We start from the raw sequence: 20,225 nt of genomic DNA on the forward strand, positions 1-20,225 counted from the left end.
CGTGCAGTCACCGACCATGGGTTACCTGGCCCTTTATGACACGCTGTCATCGCAGGGTTCGCGGCAGGGAAATAGGGGGAGAACCGTGATTTGAGTCAGGCAGTGCTCTGGACGCCTAAGGCTCTCCCTCCTCTGGGCCCCCGCCCTTCGGGCTGTGTCGCGGAAGCGCCGACCGGTCCGGAAGGCCCCGGGAGGCGGGGCCTCGTAGGGACTCGACGCTGAGCCCTGGTAGGGCCGGGAGGCTGCCCTTCACCTGGAGTAGAGTCTGCGCTCCTCGCTCCTCTCCGCCCACGAGGGCATGCAGCTCCCGGCAAGTAAGGCCGCCGCGGCTGCGGCTGCGGCTGCGGTGTGTGTATGTCCTAGGGACGCTCGTCCATCTCTGCCTTCACGCCTTCCCGGGTTCTCATCGCTTCCCTTCCGGACCTGCCCATCCCACTGGGAGATCAGAGGGGTGGGGGTGCGGACCGTTGGCCCGGAGCCGGGGCGCGCGAGCCCGTGTCGGCGCTCCGCCGGTAGCAGCCGGACGTTGCCCGGCTGTCCGAGCTGCTTACCCCCGTGCAGTAGGTAGGGTGGTGGTGGGGCTGCTAGAAACATTCTCCAAGGTCTCCACTACCTCTGACGTCTCATTTCAGGAGCGTGGCATCATCAGGGACAGTTACCTGCTTTGGAAAGGAGGTGATTGTCAGTCTTGTTTTCAAAGAACAACTAGCGTCCTGACCGTGGCTACAGTCTGCGCTTTTTATCGCGATCTGCCAACTATACCAGTCTTTGCTCAAATAGTTGGTTCCCCCCCCCCCCCCACCACCTATGTACCTCTTTCAAACTCCAAAGCAAAAACCTCTCTAATCGTGAATGATCTGTATGTGTGCGATTTGTTTTCTTGTGTGTGGAAGTATTCACACATAATGTGTGCCTTCAGCTATAAAAGAGTCCAATTACCTTCCAATTTATAAGTTTATAGACCTTAAAAAAACTTTCCTTCTGGCTAACTAAAAATTGGTGAGTTTACTAGTTTGTATAAGTAGTGAAGAATTCTGAAAGTGAGAAAACAGTGCTGCCAAAAAAATTCCTAATGTGTTCAAATAAGTAATACAATTACAGGAAAAATTTACAGTTAGATTTAAAGTCTTTGTCTAAAGCAGTGGTTCTCAACCTTCCTAATGCCGCAACCCTTTAATACAGTTCCTTATGTTGTGGTGACCCCCAACCATAAAATTATTTTCGTTGCTACTTCATAACTGTAATTTTGCTACTGTTATGAATCGTAATGTAAATATCTGATATGCAGGATGTATTTTCATTGTTACAAATTGAACATAATTAAAACATAGTGATTAATCACAAAAACAATATGTAATTATATATGTGTTTTCCGATGGTCTTAGGCGACCCCTGTAGAAGGGTCATCTGACCCCCAAAGGGGTTGCGACCCACAGGTTGAGAACCGCTGGTCTAAAGTGAATAAGTTTGAATTCATTGTATGGTGGAGTTTTTTTTAATTTTGGTAGTAAAAAGCTGCAACTGCAATTTAAAATGAGGGAAATTTTCATTTTCTGTATAAAAACTTTGTATAAAAACTGCACAAATAAAATTGCCTAGTTTTTCTTAACGACAAAAGGTAGGCACACATATATATAATTTTTCTGTTTTCTTTAATTATTGAGTTCATATGAAATAATACTTTTATTGATTTTTTTTTTTTTAGAAAGAGAGGTCGAAAAACATCGACTTGTTTCACTTATTTATGTATTCATTGGTTGATTCTTTTAAAAAATATTTTTATTGATTTCAGAAGGGAGAGGGAGCTATAGAAACATCAATGATGAGAAAGAATCATAGATTGCTGCCTCCTGCACACCCCCTACTGGGGATCCATCTCCAAACCAGGGCATGTGCCTGGTAGGGAATCCAAACGTGACCTCCTGGTTCTTAGGTCAAGGTTCAACCACTGAGCCACACCGGTAGGGCCATTGGTTGATTCTTGTATGTGCCCTGAAGGGGATGGAACCCACAACTGTGGCATATGGTGACAACTGAGCTACCTGGCCAGGATGAAATATTTTCCACGTATAACACCATAAATAGATTATTTGGCACAGATTATAGTCATTAAAATTAAATTTTATTTTAGCATTTTGATACTTGCTTCACCTGTGTTTATACTGTGTTCTCTTTCACTGGTCTTGAGCTTTAATATCCTGTTGATTATATCTTATATATTACCTTTCTTACAGTTTGTCTTAATTGATAAATTTCTCCTCCCCCCTCCCCCCCAGGTGAATTATACTTCAGTGTATTACTGGTTGTACACTACGGATGGGAACTATCAAAGTTTATAATGTCAAAAACTTTTCTTAGACGAAAAGTATCTTCCACAAAGGTATGCTATACTGAAATGGTCATGTAATAATTGCCCAAAAATAATTACATTTTTTGTACATGTTCTCAGTGATTTATTACTGTATCAATGTGATGGTGCTCAGTATCTGTTGTAATTAGTGATCTAAAAAGTCTAATAAATTGTGAAACAACTGGACACTGAAAGTACAACCTTAATTTTGAAGAAAAAAAATTATAATCCCAGTCACAAAGAAAAGGCTAACCATTCTAGAATGAAAGAGCAGTAGAAGAAAATAAACATATGAGTTGTAGTTGGTGTTAAAGTTTAACAACAGGCCCTGCCTCTTAGAAATCATATGGTTCAGTGAGCTAGTTCTCAGCAAAGTTAGAAGGTAGAGTAGGTGAAGGTGAGACAATATGATACTCATATGCAGAATAGCTATTTTCCTAGTGTTTGGTCTGATTTATCTTTTTAAAAAAATATATTTTTATTCATTTCAGAAAGGGAGGGGGAGAGAGAGAGAGAGAAACATCAATGGTGAGAATCATTGATCAGCTGCCTCCTGCATGCCCCCTTCTGGGGATCGAGCCGCAACCAGGGCATGTGCCCTGACCAGGAATTCAGCCGTGACCTCCTGGCTCATAGGTCACTGCTCAACCACTGAGCCACACAGGCCACGCCTGATTTATCTTTGATCTTAAATAAATTATGTTACTTGGCCTTTTCTCCTTCTCTTTTCTTGAGTAAACGGGAGTCTACATTTATGTAAGAAATAAAACTATAAAATGTATAACTTACATGTAGATCAGAATTGCTATCAAAAGAATTACTATACTAATAAGAGATTTTTTTTTATGTACTCTGGACTATATAAGAAAGTGGCCAAAATTGAATAGTGACAGTCTTTTGAAGAGGAGGAAAGGAATCAAGTAGTTATGACTGAAATTTTTCCCAGAGGTTTTCATTTCTTTATCCACTATTGATCCACTTTATCTCCCTTTAAAAGAGTGAATATATTCATGTCATAATTATAAATTATAGTATCAGGATTCTTAGATTATTATCTTCACAAAGTCTTAAAGATAATAGGGATTATTTTGATGTATGAAATGTAATGTGTTAACCTGGTTAAGGAAGAAGTATTATTCTTCTCACTTTGTACATGGTTAAAGTAATATTTTATTTCTCTGTTTTGTTTTGCTTCTTTTTGATAGGTAATTTAAATATTTAGGTTTCAGCCCTACAAATGAGTTTTAAAAGAATCAGCCTACTCTTTATCCTGGGAAGATTACATTAATAAAAAGAATTACATCTGTATTCTGTATTCCTTTATATAGTATTCATCATTACCATGGTCAAGTAGACAAGTTATGCATTTGCACTTATTGTAAAGTACAAAAATAACAAATGTATATGGAATCAGTTTTATTTAAAGAGCTAACTTGTGAGCTTTTTAAAAAAATGTTACAAATACACAATTTTTTTTTTTTTTACAGAGCAGTTCAATTATAGGGAATAGATGCAAAAAATGTAATAGTATTTACATGATTTCTTTTCTCTTCAGGTAACAGATTGGGTAGATCCATCATTTGATGATTTTTCAGAGAATAGAAGCATCTCTAATACTGCCACATCATTAAGTGTGAATAATTCAAGTCATAGAAGAAAAAACGTGCCTTCCACATTAGAAAGCAGCAGATTTCCAACTAGAAAAAGAGAAACATTGTCTTCCTCAGAACAGATATATGGCCTAGAAAATTCAAAAGAAAGTCTGTCTGAAAATGAACCATGGGTGGATAAATACAAACCAGAAACTCAGGTACTAAATAGCATGCAAACATAATTTTATTTCAGGAAGGAAAGGGATGTGCATTTTCAGATTATTACTCATAAAGTCTTTGTAAATGAATTAGAAAAAAATAATGATTTCCAGGTTTTTTAGATATCCCAAGGCTCAGTGTTTTGTCAAATTATTCTGAAGTTGTACCATTGGTAATTTGTCTTAGATTAAATTTAACCCCAACATAGAATTTATCAGATTTTTGTTGTTGTTATTTATTCCCTTCCCAAAATGTATTATAGAATTTTTAAAAATTGTATAACTCCAACCTCCCCCAAATTTTTATATAATGGTATCAGTTAAGATCAGATTTTTTTATTATGATAGAAAAATTAAGTGTAATCAACCTTTTTTATTGCTGTATCATGTTAGTTGTGTGCTACTTTTAAAATGTTTAGATTAATCTGTGCTAATGTACCAAAAGTCCTTGAGTTAAAATGTTTTATTTGAAACTTGACATTTATTTTTAGCATGAACTTGCTGTACACAAAAAGAAAATTGAAGAAGTTGAAACATGGTTAAAAGCTGAAGTCTTAGAAAGGCAATCAAAACAGGTAATTAAATAAAAAATATATTTTAAGTATTTAACACCAAATGTTTCTCTGTCTTATAGGTGGCTTTAAGAAGTTAAACTTTTATGATGATTTATTCAAGTAAATCCAGATCACTAGCTATAGAGAGCTTTCTGACCTTACTACTTCTGGCCTCACTTAAAGATTCTGAGACTGACTTTTCCCCTGTACTTACACCTCTTATGTCCTGGCATCAACATAAAGCACAGTAAACCAATTCAGGTGCTAGTATATTTAGCACATAAGATATTCTCACATTGAAGCAAGCAGGCAAATTACATATTAGTTTTGGTACTAAATATAGCCTAAAACAGTCATCATTCATTTATACTGATGTTTTTTGTTTCACTTCCTAATACCACAAATACTCTCAGCCCCAAAGCTAGAATATTCTCTCTCTCTTTGTAAGCTTTTCTAATCTAGAAATTCCTCAAACATAAAAATAGAATGGTAGATTAATACATGGATTCGAAGTTTTGTAAGAATACTTTATAAGTTGTGTTATTTTATATTGCATCATATCAGAAAATGTCTGGTTCTGTGGTGTTTTTTTTTTTTTTTTCTTTATTGATTTTATTTTATTTTAATATTTTTATTGATTTTTAGAGAGAGGAAAGAAGAAGGATAGAAAGAGAGAAACATCAATGAGAGAGAAACATCATGATCAGCTGCCCCTTGCATGCCCCCCACTGGGTATTAAGCCTGCAACTCGAGCATGTGCCCTGACCAAGGTTGATGCTCAACCACTGAGCCACACTGGCCGGGCTGTTTGTGTAATTTTAACACTAAACCAAAGATTTAGATACAAAAGCCAAATAGAAAAGACCATGATTCAAAAGAGGACCTGTTTCCATTGGAGGCAACTTGAAACATTAACTGCTTCATCTCAAAGTTGAAATTAAAGGAAATGATTTTTTAAATCAGATTTACTGTATGAGGGAATAATCCTGGGACCTATTATCTCTAGTCTTTCTTTAGAGTCCTATCTTCTAAATATGTTTCTTAGTATACATTTCTTTAAAAATCTGATGTACAAACTGAGGTCTTCCCATTAGAATATTTAGTATTTGTGTAATATTAAAGTATATAATCCAAAGAGTTCTGTATTAAGATTGAATTTTATAAGTTTAGGTAACCTCTAAAAATGTTTGTTTCAGATGTTACCTCCTTAATTTAATTGAAGTTTAGTTGTTTTAATTTGGCTACTAAGTAGTCCTTGGGAGGTGCATAAATGCAAAAAGTGAAGCATTACCAGAAGCCACACTTAAGGTTCAGGAAATAAATTTATATTATTTTATCTAAAGCTGGTTTATTGCAGCTAGCATTATTGTGAAATGTAGTCTGCTTATACTAGATAGTCAGTAAATACTTACAGAATTAATGTTTAGAAAGAAAATTCAAACATAATATTCTAGCATTTCAGTGAATCTGATTCTTTATGTTTGTGTTTGGTTTTAGGGTGGATCTATTTTATTAATAACAGGGCCTCCTGGGTGTGGCAAAACAACAACTATAAAAATACTTTCAAAGGAGCTTGGTATTCAAGTACAAGAGTGGATTAATCCAGTTTTATCAGACTTCCTAAAAGATGACTTCAAGGAGATATTTAATTATGGTAAGGTTTGCTGTGAAGGTAATGGAAGTACTGGGAAAAGTCTGTGCTAAACAGACATTTGAAACAAACTTCCTAACTGTATACATCCTTAAGATTCCTAAGATCCTTTTTGGTATATGTTTTTGAGAACAAGGTGTATATTGCCTCCTAGATTGGCATCTAACCACTACCAACTGCTTTACAAAGTCAGAGTAGCAATCAAATGAAACTATATGAGTGCATTTTTTCTCATACTTCCCCACTTACATAGAGAAGTAATCTCAAGAGAAGGAAAGGAATGGCGTCTCCACTGGAGGAGAGTGGGATTCCTTCTTACGTATTTCCTTTTATATATTGTTATGATTTCAGAGAGGAAGGAGGAGGGAGAGAGAGACGAACATTAGTGATGAGAGAGAATCATTGATCGGCTGGCTCCTGCACACCCCTCACTCGGAGGATTGTGCCCACAACCCCAGCATGTGCCCTGACTTGGAATCCAACTGTGACCTCTTTCTTGGTTGAGGGCTCAATACCCAGTAGGGGGCATGCAAGAGGCAGCTGATCAATGAGTCTCTCTCATCATTGATGTTTTTATCTCCCTCTCCCTTCTTCTGAAATCAATAAAAATATACATATTTTTAAAAAGATGTATTAAAAGAACTTGTCTCCAAACAAGAGGAGAGAACTTAAGTCATACCTGTGAGAATCAAATCAAAGCATAAGTCAAAGATTATCTTTGGAATTGGGAAGGAGGCCTTAAGACAAACATCCAAAAATAATGATACCAATTTAAAGATGTGGTACATAATAAATTTACATGTATGTTTAGATACTCCAGCACAATCATTTTTCACTTTCATAGTTTTTCTTATTGTTACTATAACTAAACTAGGGGTAGCGAAATCTCCTAGACCAGTGGTCAGCAAACTGCGTCTCTCGAGCCTCATGCGGCTCTTTGGCCCCTTGAGTGTGGCTCTTCCACAAAATACCAACTTCTGCGCATGGGCCACGAAGTTTCAATCGCACTGTATGTGCGCGCCCGCACGTGGTGTCATGATGACTCTTGTCTTTTTTTTTTTTTTTTTTTTTTTTTTTTTTTTTTTAATATATTTTATTGATTTTTTACAGAGAGGAAGGGAGATGGATAGAGAGTTAGAAACATCGATGAGAGAGAAACATCGACCAGCTGCCTCCTGCACACCCCCCACTGGGGATGTGCCCGCAACCAAGGTACATGCCCTTGACCGGAATCGAACCCAGGACCCCCCAGTCCGCAGGCTGACGCTCCATCCACTGAGCCAAACCGGCTTGGCGACTCTTGTCTTTTGAAATGAGTATTCCATCTTAAATTTGAACAGTTTTGCCTAATTAGAAAACAGTCTACAGACAGTCCTTGGGTTACGTCAGAACCGACGTACGTCCTTTCGTGGTTACATCGCCATGTCCCATTATTTATTTTTAAAAAAAGTTGCGTCATTTCGACATATGTACATATGTGCTTTATGTTTTTCATTATTTATTTACCACAAGTAAAGGTCAGGAATTGTTATCTTTCTTTTAAATTTTTTTTACTGTTTCACTTCATTACTGCTGTGTATGTGCTTCATGTGAATGATGTAGGTGCTTATGTAGGTGGGTTCCACCTTAGGGCGAAAATTGCGCTAAGTTGCACCATAGGAACAAATCTCCGACGTAACCCGAGGACCCACTGTATAGTATTGTGAGCTGTTCTTGCATATGTAAATGTACTCATTAATGTATCTATACTAATAAAAGGGAAAGATGCAAATTGACCGTCCCTCCACAATGCCCCACAAGCCATGTCCACCACCCAATCGGGAGTGAGTATGCAAGTTAACCTGACAAAGATGGTGGGTTAATTTGCATATGCAGGTGTCAAGCGCCCTAGGAGGTGACAGCGGCCGCGGGCTGCCGGGACCTTCGCCAGCGGAGAGCAGAGAGGGAGAGTGGGAGGTTTGGAGGACTTGGCAGAGCAGGAGGCCGCTGGACATAGAGCACAGCAAGAGAGAGGGCGGCTTGGAAGGTGTGGTTCCCTCTGTCACCCCAGCTTCCTCATCACAACTGTGGAAACTGACAGCAGGGAGGAGGAAGTCCCACCCCCACAGAATCAGCCAGAATCATTCATTGGTCAGACAGCTCTCAGTGGCCTGACAGCCAGGACTCTCATTCACCTGCATCTCAGACCATGACAGTAGAGAAGTGGGACTATGTCTAAAGAACAACTGTGGATACAACATAGCTCTGCAGCCAAAAGATGCTGGCGTTATCGACAGAAAATGTCTGAAGAGCAGTGTGTGTCTGATCTTGAAAGAAGGTGGCGCCTGCGACAGAATGTATCTGAAGACCAGCTATTGGAAAAACATCGCTCTGATGCCAAAAAACACCAGCGTCATCAACAGAAAATGTCTAAAGACCAACGTATCTTTGAAGTTGAAAGAAGGCTGTGGCGTTGACAGTATGTCTAGAGAGCAGTCATCAACAAGTTCTACCAATACTGGTAGGAACTGCCTTCTCAGCAAAAATGGAGTACATGAGGATGCAATTCTCGAACATAGTTGTGGTGGAATGACTGATGTGAATTTTGCCTATCACTAAATTTCTCTGATGAAAAACCATCCAATGGGAAATTCACTCAATATTGTAGCAAAGGAAAAGTCTGTCCAAATGATATACATTTTCCAAATTACCCAGCATATTTAAAAAGATTAATGACAAATGAAGATTCTGACAGTAAAAATTTCATGGAAAATATTCGTTCCATAAATAGTTTTTTGCTTTTGCTTCCATGGGTGCAAATATTGCATCGCCATCAGGATATGGGCCATACTGTTTTAGAATACACGGACAAGTTTATCACCATACTGGAATTTTACATCCTTCGGATGGTGTTTCTCAGAAGTTTGCTCAACTCTATATTTTGGATACAGCCGAAGCTACAAGTAAAAGATCAGCAATGCCAGAAAACCAGGGCTGCTCAGAAAGACTCATGATCAACATCAACAACCTCATGCATGAAATAAATGAATTAACAAAATCGTACAAGATGCTACATGAGGTAGAAAAGGAAGCCCAATCTGAAGCAGCAGCAAAAGGTATTGCTCCCACAGAAGTAACAATGGCAATTAAATATGATCATAACAGTGACCCAGGTGGATATAATTCTCCCTGTGTAACCGAGGTTGCTGTCATATTCAGAAACGAAGATGGAGAACCTCCTTTTGAAAGGGACTTGCTCATTCATTGTAAACCAGATCCCAATAATCCAAATGCCACTAAAATGAAACAAATCAATATCCTGTTTCCTACATTAGATGCAATGACATACCCTATTCTTTTTCCATATGGTGAACAAGGCTGGGGAACAGATATTGCATTAAGACTCAGAGACAACAGTGTAATTGACAATAATACTAGACAAAATGTAAGGACACGAGTCAGTATTATGGATTTCATCTCTCTGTGCGGGACACATTCAATCCTATTTTAAATACAGGAAAATTAACTCAACAGTTTATAGTGGATTCATATTAAAAAATGGAGGCCAATTGGATAAATTTCATCAGAGCAAACCAATCTAAGTTGAGAGTTGAAAAATATAGTGGTTTGATGGATTATCTCAAATCTAGATCTGAAAATGACAATGTGCCGACTGGTAAAATGATACTTCCATCATCTTTTGAGGGTAGTCCCAGAAATATGCAGCAGTGATATCAGGATGCTATGGCAATTGTAACGAATTATGGCAAGCCTTATTTATTCATAATCATGACATGCAACCCCAAATGGGCAGATATTGCAAACAATTTACAAAGCTGGCAAAAAGTTGAAAACAGACCTGACTTGGTAGCCAGAGTTTTTAATATTAAGCTGAATGCTCTTTTAAATGATATCTGTAAATTCCATTTATTTGGCAAAGTAATAGCTAAAATTCATGTCATTGAATTTCAGAAACACGGACTGCCTCACGGTCACATGTTATTGATGTTAGATAGTCCAAATTACATTCCTCTAATTAATTCCCTTTCAATGTACACGAATTTCGTGCACCGGGCCACTAGTATGTATATATTATGTACATATGTGTAATAATAATGTATATATATAAATTGTTGAAAAAGGGGTTAAATATGTTTCCTTTCAGAATCAAGCTTCCATATATTACCCTACCAGTCTCAGATAACAGTTTTTAAAGAGTTTCTACTAAGAGCAACAAAATATAACAAACTACAAATGCTTGGAGATGATCTAAGAACTGATAAGAAGATAATTCTGGTTGAAGTAAGTACAACTTTTGAAATCTGCAGTACCTATAGAGTAAACAGTTGCAAGGTATATCTTCTGTGATAATGACATTAACTCTTCATAGTATTAATAGTGGTAAAATATAACATAAAAGCTTGATAATAGAAACTTAAAAACCTACTTAGTGAACTTGAATAGAGTAGCTATAGGTGAATGGACTTTAAAAATTTAATGGCTTAAGTGTAGAAAAGCAAAATTAATATTTGGAAAATGATGTCTTTGTGAAAATACTATAACTAGTAGTGACCCTAAGAAATTTAATGTGAAAATTGGGTTTCCCATTGATGGACATTACTGTTGAGGATATCAGCTATTTCATATTCTCTTTCTGTAAAAGTTCTGGCTACAATATGTTGAATAGATAGCATTTTTTCCTGTCTTGGTAAATATAAATCTGAACATAAATTTACATGGGAATAAAACTGAACAAGTATTTATTGTGTATTTTCAATAGGATTTACCTAACCAGTTTTATCGAGATTCTCATACTTTACATGAAGTTCTAAGGTGAGTTTCAGTGAAGTTTTCTAAAATTCCAAATTAAATGGTAAGTGGCTTAAATTTCAACATTGCTATATTTTGTTATTTTAGGAAATATGTACAGATTGGTCGATGTCCTCTAATATTTATAATCTCTGACAGTCTCAGTGGAGATAATAATCAAAGGTTACTGTTTCCCAAAGAAATTCAAGAAGAGTGTGCTATCTCAAACATTAGGTAAGAATTAAATTTGTTTAAAATGTTCACATACACGTTGTATTTTAAATTAATCATTTAACCATTTTCTTGTCGTATAAAACTTTGACAGTTTCAACCCTGTGGCACCAACAATTATGATGAAATTTCTTAATCGGATAGTGTCAATAGAAGCTAAGAAGGTAAGTTTCTTTAAGAAATGATTAATTTGATTCTAACATTCTAATTATACAAAACCAAACTTAAGTGGTATTATGTAAACTTGAGGAGTTGGAGACACATATTTTTATAATTAACAATTTTATTACATTTATAAGGCATGTCATTTTGGAAAATATAGGAAATATTGACTTAAAAGCTCCTTAACGTTTTTATTTTGAAACTTAGCTTTCTCTTTCACATTAGGTCAATTTTCCTTTGTTTTAGTGTTCTAAATTGTGTCTGTAATCAAGAAACTGTTAACTGGCATCTAGGTACATTAGTCATCAACAGTACAACTGTACTTTTATCCATTGTCACTTTTTATTATTGTGGTAAAAAACAATAAAATTTACCATCACAAATATTTTTTCCAGCTTTATTGAGATATAATTGATATAACATTGCATAAGTTTAAGAAGTAGAATGTGTTGATTTGATACACTTATGTATTGCAGAATGTTTACCACCATAGCATTACCTAACACCTCCATCACATCATGTAATTACCATTTCTTTTTTGTGGTGAGAACATTTAAAATCTACTCTTATAGCAATTTTCAAATATATAATATAGTATTATAATTATGCCACTGTAACCATTTTTAAGAATACAGTAGAATAGTGTTAGGCATATTAACATGGTTGTGAAACATCTGTCACTTTTAATGCATCATTTTTTTCTTTCAAATCATGGTGATGTTAAAATAAATTGATGGAACTTCTAGCAGCATGGTTCTAGATCTTACATGAAACATAGTTTATTTATTTATTTTTGCATTGCTGGGATCACAGGAATTGAAGGAAATCTCCAAGGAAGGGGTTGTTTTGAATATTAAAATAATGTATGTGTGTAGAGCACTTAACTGAATAAATAACTTTTCATAATGAAATATAAGAAACAAACTGAGTCCAACAATAATGAAGCAGTTACACAGTTGAGCTATTATGTCATTAATTAGTGTTTTGAGAATATTTAGTGACATGGGACAATACAATTAAATGCCAAGTTAAAAATAACAAGATATAAACTTATATGATAATGCTAACAGTAGAAATATCTTCAGCCCTTTATATGTGTCAGTCACTATGCAAAGTGTTTGCATACTTATCTTATTAAACCTCGTCATAACCATATAAAATTGGTACATTATTCCTATTTTACAGGTAAGGAAACTGAGCTTTGGGGCAAATAATTTGCATAATATCCCACAACTGTTAAGTATCAGACAGGTTTGAAATTTGTTCTGACTCCAATTTTCTGTGCTAAAACAAAACAAGCAATTGTCAGTCACAACAAAATGTACATATATATATAAACGTACACATACCAAAAAATAGTACATACAAATGTTAAATGTGATTAGTTCTGTATGGTTGGATTACTTATGATTTTTTTATCTTTTTAAAAAAAAATCTACATTCTTTACTATGAGCATACTACAAATTATAGTGTGTGTTTTTTTGTTTTTCTGTTTTTTAAAAAATATTTTTTATTGATTGTTTACAGAGAGGAAGGGAGAGAGATAGTTAGAAACATCGATGAGAGAGAAACATCGATCAGCCGCCTCCTGCATATCTCCCACCGGGGATGTGCCCACAACCCAGGTACATGCCCTTGACCGGAATCGAACCTGGGACCCTTCAGTCCGCAGGCCGACACTCTATCCACTGAGCCAAACCGGTTTCGGCACAAATTATAGTTTTAAGTATTTTATCAAACATTAAGAAATAATAAAAATAATCAATATACTACTTTATCACCTTAATTCAAATTTGAAAGATTCTAATGTACTTCCATTAATTTATAAAAAGAGGGAGTTTTTGGTTGTGTGTTTTATTTTATTTAGGAAACCATTTAAGATTTTTAATTTTCTCATTTCAGAATGGAGGAAATATTACCGTCCCTGATAAAACTTCTCTAGAGTTGCTCTGTCAAGGATGCTCTGGTGATATCAGAAGTGCAATCAACAGCCTCCAGTTTTCTTCTTCAAAAGGTAACTACGGAAGATATATTCTTACAGCATTATATAGGTGACTGCTCTCTCTTAGTTGTTCATGAAATGAAATCAGACTAAACATATTTTAACTTATAATTGATGTATACCTATTTCCACTTACTATTTTTTTATTGAGACGATGTCATAATATATGTGTATACATGCATGCACAGACCCCTATGAATATGTCATCATATGTATCTGTACATCTGAGACAAAACCTAATTCATTTATGTGGTTTGCGACTTTACCTTTGAAAGTTAATTTGACTTCCTGGGTGAAAACCTTGGCTCTGCCACTTAGCAGTGACAATCTTACAGGTGACTAAATCTTTCTGTGCCTCTATTTTCTCACCTTTTATATCAAAAACTCTCGAGTTCTGTGAAGAGTAAGCAAAGTAATACTTGTATTTATTCCAGTGCTTGATACATAATAAGGGCTCAATAAATGGCCAGCTGTTAATGAATTTAATAATATTGTGCTCATGTAGGTTTAGTTTTGAACTTCTTTCATAATAATATATATGATGTGTTTAACAAATTAGTTTCCCTTTACTGATATGTAAAAGGGGTGCACAGCCTTATGATATTATAGAGATAGCCCCACTAATGGCAATGAGTTACACTTTTACTCCAATAGTCATATTTCACTGAGCACAGTCTTTATCAGAAAACATTGAACAAATTTTGATGCTTAACATTCAGAAATGACCTTAAAAAATTAAAAGCCATCTTTGGAGCTCTCAAAATCCACCTGAAGTACTAATTTCTACCCATAAGTGTAACATGTTCATCTGGTTTACAACTTTGTTTTTCAAAATAACTGTAGAGAAATAAAATAGGCAGCCTGACACAACTGAAAACAGAATTCTGCTTTCTGTAGGAACTTAAAGGTAAATGGTCTTTAGGTTCACTACTGGAATTATGTGTTAGAAAGACTGAAGTGGGCCACTTTGGGATCCTAACTATCATTTTTAACATTATTGCTCTGAGCTCTGAAATTGTAAAGGGAAGAAAATTAATTTTTTTAGTAGATCAGGAACTGTATTAGCAATTATGTTTTTTTTATTTAATTCTCAGATCAGCCTAATGAAAGAAACAGTATTAGTGTTCAAACGCATATGTTGTGTTCTTTCTGCTATCCCAGGCTGCTTTTCTTAAATGATATATTTTGAGTTTTAAACAATAGAATTATCAATGAAATTTGAACACAAACATATTCAAAATTGGAGACTGCCCACATCAGTAGAGGTAATAAAGAATAGTTATCAAGCATGGATTGCAGAACTAGGCTGCCTGGATTCAAATCACTTACTAAATGATAACCTTGAGCCAGTTCTTTATACCTCATTTCTTCCATCTGTATAATAGTAGTTCTTTTCCTAATAGTAGTTTTTTCCTGATAAGGTTTTTATGAGGATTAAATTAGTTAATACATATTATGTACCAAGAATAGTACCTTGCACAAAACACTGAGAAATCGAGGTGATATGGGTATGACTATATTAAAGAACTAGAGGCCTGGTGCACAAAAATTCGTGAACTAGGGGGGTCCCTTAGCCCAGCCTGCACCCTCTCGCAGTCTGGGAGCCCTCAGGGAATATCCAACTGACAGCTTAAGGCAGCAGTTCTCAATCTGTGGGTTGCGACCCCTTTGGCGGTTGAATGACCCTTTCACAGGTGTCGCCTAAGACCATCCTGCATATCAGATACTTACATTACGATTCATAACAGTAGCAACATTACAGTTATGAAGTAGCAACGAAAATAATTTTATGGTTGGGTCACAACATGAGGAATTGTATTTAAAGGGCCAGAAGGTTGAGAACCACTGGCTTAGGGGAAGCGGGCCTAAGCCGCAGTCTGGCTTCCCTCTGAGGGAGGTGATTGGCAGGCCGATTGGGATAGTGCGGGCTGGCGAGCGGCCGGCCCCACCCCCAATTGCGCCACGGCCACTCGTGGCCTCCCTCTGCGGGAGGCAACCCCGGCAGGCCTATCTGGGGATGGTGCTGGGCGGCCCTGCCCCGAATTGCCCTGCTGCTGATGCTGCCCGTGGCCTCCCTCTGCGGGAGGCGACCAGATGGGCGATCAGGGATGGCACCAGCTCCCATCGCCCTGCTGCTGCTGGTTGCTGCTGCCTGAGCCCCCCATCCCATCGCTGTCCCCTCCCTCTGCCCGCTGGCATGCGCCTTGGCTGGCCTGGTGACACCTGCTTGCCAGGTTCCCCTCCCCCCCACTGACCCGTTGTTCCACCGTTCAGTCAATTTGCATATTACACTTTTATTATATAGGGTGTGTATCTGAAAATTTGAAATGTGTCATGAAATACTTTTAGATGACATTTAATCTGTTTTAATAGTTTAGTAACTCAAAGAGGACTCTGACTCAGTTCAGATATTTTATAATTATTATTTATTTAAAAAATATTTCTTAATTAGAATACTCAGTATAACTGTATCTGAAGTGTTCTCAATTTTAGCTTTCATATTTTTATTTTTATTTTAAATATTGTCACTTGGGTGTATCTTATTTAGGAAGGAACAATTTATGCCCAAGGAAAAAAGGAATGTCTTCATTAAAATCAGATGCTGTGCTGTCAAAATCAAGACGAAGAAGAAAATCTGATAAGGTTTTTGAAAATCAAGAGGTCCAAGCTATTGGTGGAAAAGATGTTTCTCTCTTTCTCTTCAGAGCTCTAGGGAAAATATTATATTGCAAAAGTAAGAAAACTTACACATTTTTAAAAGTTTGTTAGATATTATTCTTAAAACTAAAGTAAAATACCAAAAAATTTTAAATGTCATGTGTTTGGTTCTTTCATAACAAAGAACTAGGACTAGATCAGATGCTGTTTGGCAAGGCCTATGCAGGAAAATGTATTTATCCAGATAGAGTATTTTTGGAATATGAGTGGGATTAAACACAAAAACGAAGTACTCCAGGCCATATTAATGTCCGTAAGTCTTTAAAATTATCGTTTACTGAAAGTAAGACATCAATCCATCTAGACATTTAGTGGCAAGTGTTGGTTGCCCAAGTCCTCTTAGCACTGAACTCTGGCCACCAGGGCCCTAAGCAAATTGCTAGGTAGCTTCAGGTTTTTGGATTCTCTTATATTTCTCTGGTCCCTTCACTAGTAGTTTTGTCCCCAACCAGAAATGTTCTTCCTTTCCCTCTTCTTTTTTTTTTTTTTTTTTAATAATTCTTTACCCTCTTTTGTCTTTAATGGCTGCTTCTCCTCAGCCTCTTTACCCCCGTTACCCATCTCTAATTGTCTCTTCTTTCAATAAAATCCCAAATTCCTATTCTTTTATGTGGAAAATAGCAGTTTTCAGTCTATGATCCTAAAGGAAGAAAATTAAGATTTTTCTAAATATTTATATTGATTTTAAATATATGTATTTTATATTGATTTCAGAGAGGAAGGGAGAGGGAGGGAGAGAGAGAGATAGAAACATCAGTGATGAGAATCATTGATTGGCTGCCTCCTGCACGCCCCCTACTGGGGATCAAGCCCGTAACCTGGTCATTGTGCCCTGACCAAGAATCGAACTGTGACCTCCTGGTTCATAGGTCACCATTCAAGCACTGAGCTACTCTAGCCGGGCTGTATTGATTTTAGAGAGACGGGGAGGGACAGAACAGAGACAGAGAAAACACCTATCAGCCACCTCTTGCATGCCTCCCACCAGGGATCGAGCCTGCAATCTGGACCTATGCCATGACAGGGAATCGAACCAGTGACCTCTTGGTGCATGGGATGATGCTCAACCAACAGCCACACCAGCCAGTGGAGATTTCTTCTTTTTTTATTTTACAGAGAGGAAGGGAGAGGGAAAGAGAGTTAGAAATATCGATGAGACAGAAACATTGATCAGCTGCCTCCTGCACACCCGCTACTGGGGTTGTGCCTGCAATCAAGGTACATGCCCTTAACTGGAATCGAACCCGGGACCCTTCAGTCCGCAGGCCAACGCTCTCTCCACTGAGCCAAACCAGTCAGGGCAGGTGCAATTTTTATACAGATTTTTAAAAGAAAAATCATTGCTATAGTTTAGAATAGTTTTATATGTTATAACAAAAAATAGTTCATGATGAACAATAAAAAAGTCTTATGTGTACAGTATCCTCAACATTCTCTGTTTTCCAAATCTCTTGTAAAATAGCTGCAAATAACCGTGAATTGTAAAATGTTGCAAATAATTCACTGAAACCTCATGCTATCACTCCCGTTACTATTTGAGACTGTTTTCCGGTTGTCAAAAACCCTGTTGTTTCAAGCTACTGTTTTTTATCTTCCTATAAAACTCTGTGAATGCCTCTTACGCCTGCTTTCTATTGATCGTTCTTATCAAAAATTGGGATTTCTAAATGGAAACCTCCGTGCCACCTGAGGAAAATGAAACAGGCATCACTTAGGTGGAAATGAAGACACTCTTGTCTCTGGCTCCTCTGGCCTCTGGAGCCGAGTGGCCATTCACTGATTCTTTTCCTTCCACTCTTTTCCTCCTCGACACTCTTTTATAACCTTCTGTATTAGGGAATGGGGTTTCTTCTTCTCTCCTGCAGAGAGTGTCATCCGCCAAATAGTAAATAAGCTGTAAAGGCCTCTATATTGAGATGAGAATAAAAAGAAGAAAGCAACTCAGAGCTGGAAAGGTGAAATGTGGAGTGCTTTAATTCTAGAAATGCCATAATCTAGATATCAGAATTCTACATTTTTCTTAATAGCGAGGCAACTCACATAAGCTTCCAGTTATTTTTAACAGTTCAATTAGTATTTTTGCAATTATGTACCTAAAGTGTTGAAAACTTTAAAATAAGAGGTGCTATATAATTATAAAGATGTTTTTTTTTAATCTGGAAATTTTTTATAGGAGCATCTGTAACAGAAGTAGACTCCCCTCGATTGCCCTCCCATTTATCAGAGTATGAACGGGATACATTACTTGTTCATCCTGAGGTAAAGTGTAAAATCTTTAGTAACACTAAGTACTACTTATAAGACATATGTTATTTACATTTGTGGGCATATATATTTGACCACTGCCATTTTACCAAAATGATGTACGTGTGCTTTTTTTTATATTATAGGAAGTGGTAGAAATGTCACACATGCCAGGAGAGTTATTTAATTTATACCTTCACCAAAACTACGTAGATTTCTTCACGGAAGTAGATGATCTTGTGAGAGCCAGTGAGTTTCTGAGTTTTGCAGATATCATCAGTGGTGACTGGAATGTAAGACCATTTGACTTAATGTTTTTGTTTTTTATTATTTCCTCAGAATTGAGAAAAAATTTTACTCTTATTCTTAATTATTTGACGTGACTTATATAACTTAATAGCTATGAGAAAATTAATTCATCCAACTCAGTGTTTGTAATGAAGCTTCAGCAGTTAACTTGATTTTCCCGATGATAAAATAACACTTAATTTTTTCTAAAGTTGTTTTCTGATTATAAAATTAATATATAGAAATTTTGACAACCATTGAAAAGTGGATAGAAGGAAAATAACTACTTTCTATACTTTCTGCTAGTTTTTTAATGGTTTCCTTTTTATAAATTGAAATCATTCACTATAAAATTTGTACGTTTTTCTTAACTTTTTAAAAACCTATATCTTTATTGATTTCAGAGAGGAAGGGAGAGGGAGAGAAGACAGAAACATCAATGATGAGAAAGAACAATGGATCGGCTGCCCCCTGCATGCATGCCCCACATTGGGGATCGAGCCTGCAACCTGGTTAACACTGTTTTTTTTGGTTTTTTTTTTTTTTTTTTATGTATAGGGCGTAATGTCACAGGAAGGCCATAGTATTCTGCCACCTGTGAGGAGTAAGCCCAAGTTGCTGCTGGATGTGTTATACACAGAGAAGCCATTCTTCAGGCGCTCTGTTCTCTCCACACCCAATTTTTTTTTTTTAATATATTTTTATTGATTTCAGAGAAGAAGGGAGGAGAGAGAGATAGAAACATCAATGATGAGAAAGAATCATTGATTGGAGGCTGGGCCCACAACCCAGGCATGTGCCCCTGGCCAGAATCAAACCCGGGACCCTTTAGTCTGCAGGCCGACACTCTATCCACTGTGCCAAACCGATCAGGGCAACACTGTTTTGATATGTTAATATTTCTCTGTGTTTTAAATGTTGAAATAGCATTAATAATTAAAACTAGGAAAGATAAAATAAAAACATTTTTTATATAGTGTATCATATTTAGAGTTTCATTATTCAGCAATTGTATTTGCTTAATTTTTTTATACTTTTTTATTTTGAAATTTTCCAATCTATAGACAAATGGAAAGAATAGTACAATGAGTATCTGTGTACCTTTAACTGTTGCTTACCAGTTTTTCACATTTTGCTACATTTGCTTAATTTCTGTGTATTTACAGACTTATTTTAGCTGAATAATTGGAAAGTAATTGCAAACATCATGACACTTAATACTTAAGCATCCATAATAACATTACTCTGTTACAAACAAGCATAATAGCCTCCCACCTAAGAAAATTAACGTACTGTCCTTATTTTGATTTCCCCAGTTGTCTGAAAAATGTATTTAAAGTCATTTTTCCCACTCTCATCCAAGACCCAATCAGAGTTGACACATAGCATTTGAGTGTTATTTCTTAGTTGGACTTGTTTTAAATAA

At 36.6% G+C, this 20,225-nt stretch overlaps 1 protein-coding gene and 1 non-coding gene across 6 annotated transcripts in view; one reads left to right on the forward strand and one right to left on the reverse strand.

Moving 5' to 3' along the window:
• Window positions 1-20,225, forward strand: part of RAD17 (RAD17 checkpoint clamp loader component) — a 52,794-nt gene that overhangs the window by 23,224 nt on the left and 9,345 nt on the right. Inside the window, exons 1-14 of one of the 5 annotated variants that reach the window (XM_070412117.1) lie at window positions 268-314; window positions 633-675; window positions 2,277-2,380; window positions 3,906-4,160; window positions 4,652-4,735; window positions 6,212-6,368; window positions 10,510-10,646; window positions 11,125-11,177; window positions 11,262-11,387; window positions 11,479-11,548; window positions 13,450-13,561; window positions 16,098-16,283; window positions 18,441-18,526; window positions 18,658-18,804. In XM_070412117.1, the coding sequence (XP_070268218.1) occupies window positions 2,339-2,380; window positions 3,906-4,160; window positions 4,652-4,735; window positions 6,212-6,368; window positions 10,510-10,646; window positions 11,125-11,177; window positions 11,262-11,387; window positions 11,479-11,548; window positions 13,450-13,561; window positions 16,098-16,283; window positions 18,441-18,526; window positions 18,658-18,804 (1,455 nt within the window). In that variant the 5' untranslated portion in view covers window positions 268-314; window positions 633-675; window positions 2,277-2,338. Of the gene's footprint in view, window positions 1-256; window positions 315-632; window positions 676-2,276; window positions 2,381-3,905; window positions 4,161-4,651; window positions 4,736-6,211; window positions 6,369-10,509; window positions 10,647-11,124; window positions 11,178-11,261; window positions 11,388-11,478; window positions 11,549-13,449; window positions 13,562-16,097; window positions 16,284-18,440; window positions 18,527-18,657; window positions 18,805-20,225 lie in introns of those variants that run through there. The other 4 variants (XM_070412116.1, XM_070412112.1, XM_070412114.1 and 1 more) reach the window with 4 other exon arrangements.
• On the reverse strand, window positions 19,350-19,478 carry LOC139009685 (small nucleolar RNA SNORA11). The gene has a single exon (XR_011471399.1). It is a non-coding gene; the product is annotated as a small nucleolar RNA SNORA11 (small nucleolar RNA).

This window comes from Myotis yumanensis, unplaced genomic scaffold (genome assembly GCF_028538775.1).
Source record: "Myotis yumanensis isolate MYYU_CA2020_CCGP unplaced genomic scaffold, mMyoYum1.0.hap1 SCAF_4, whole genome shotgun sequence".
In the NCBI taxonomy this organism is placed as follows: Eukaryota; Metazoa; Chordata; class Mammalia; order Chiroptera; family Vespertilionidae; genus Myotis; species Myotis yumanensis.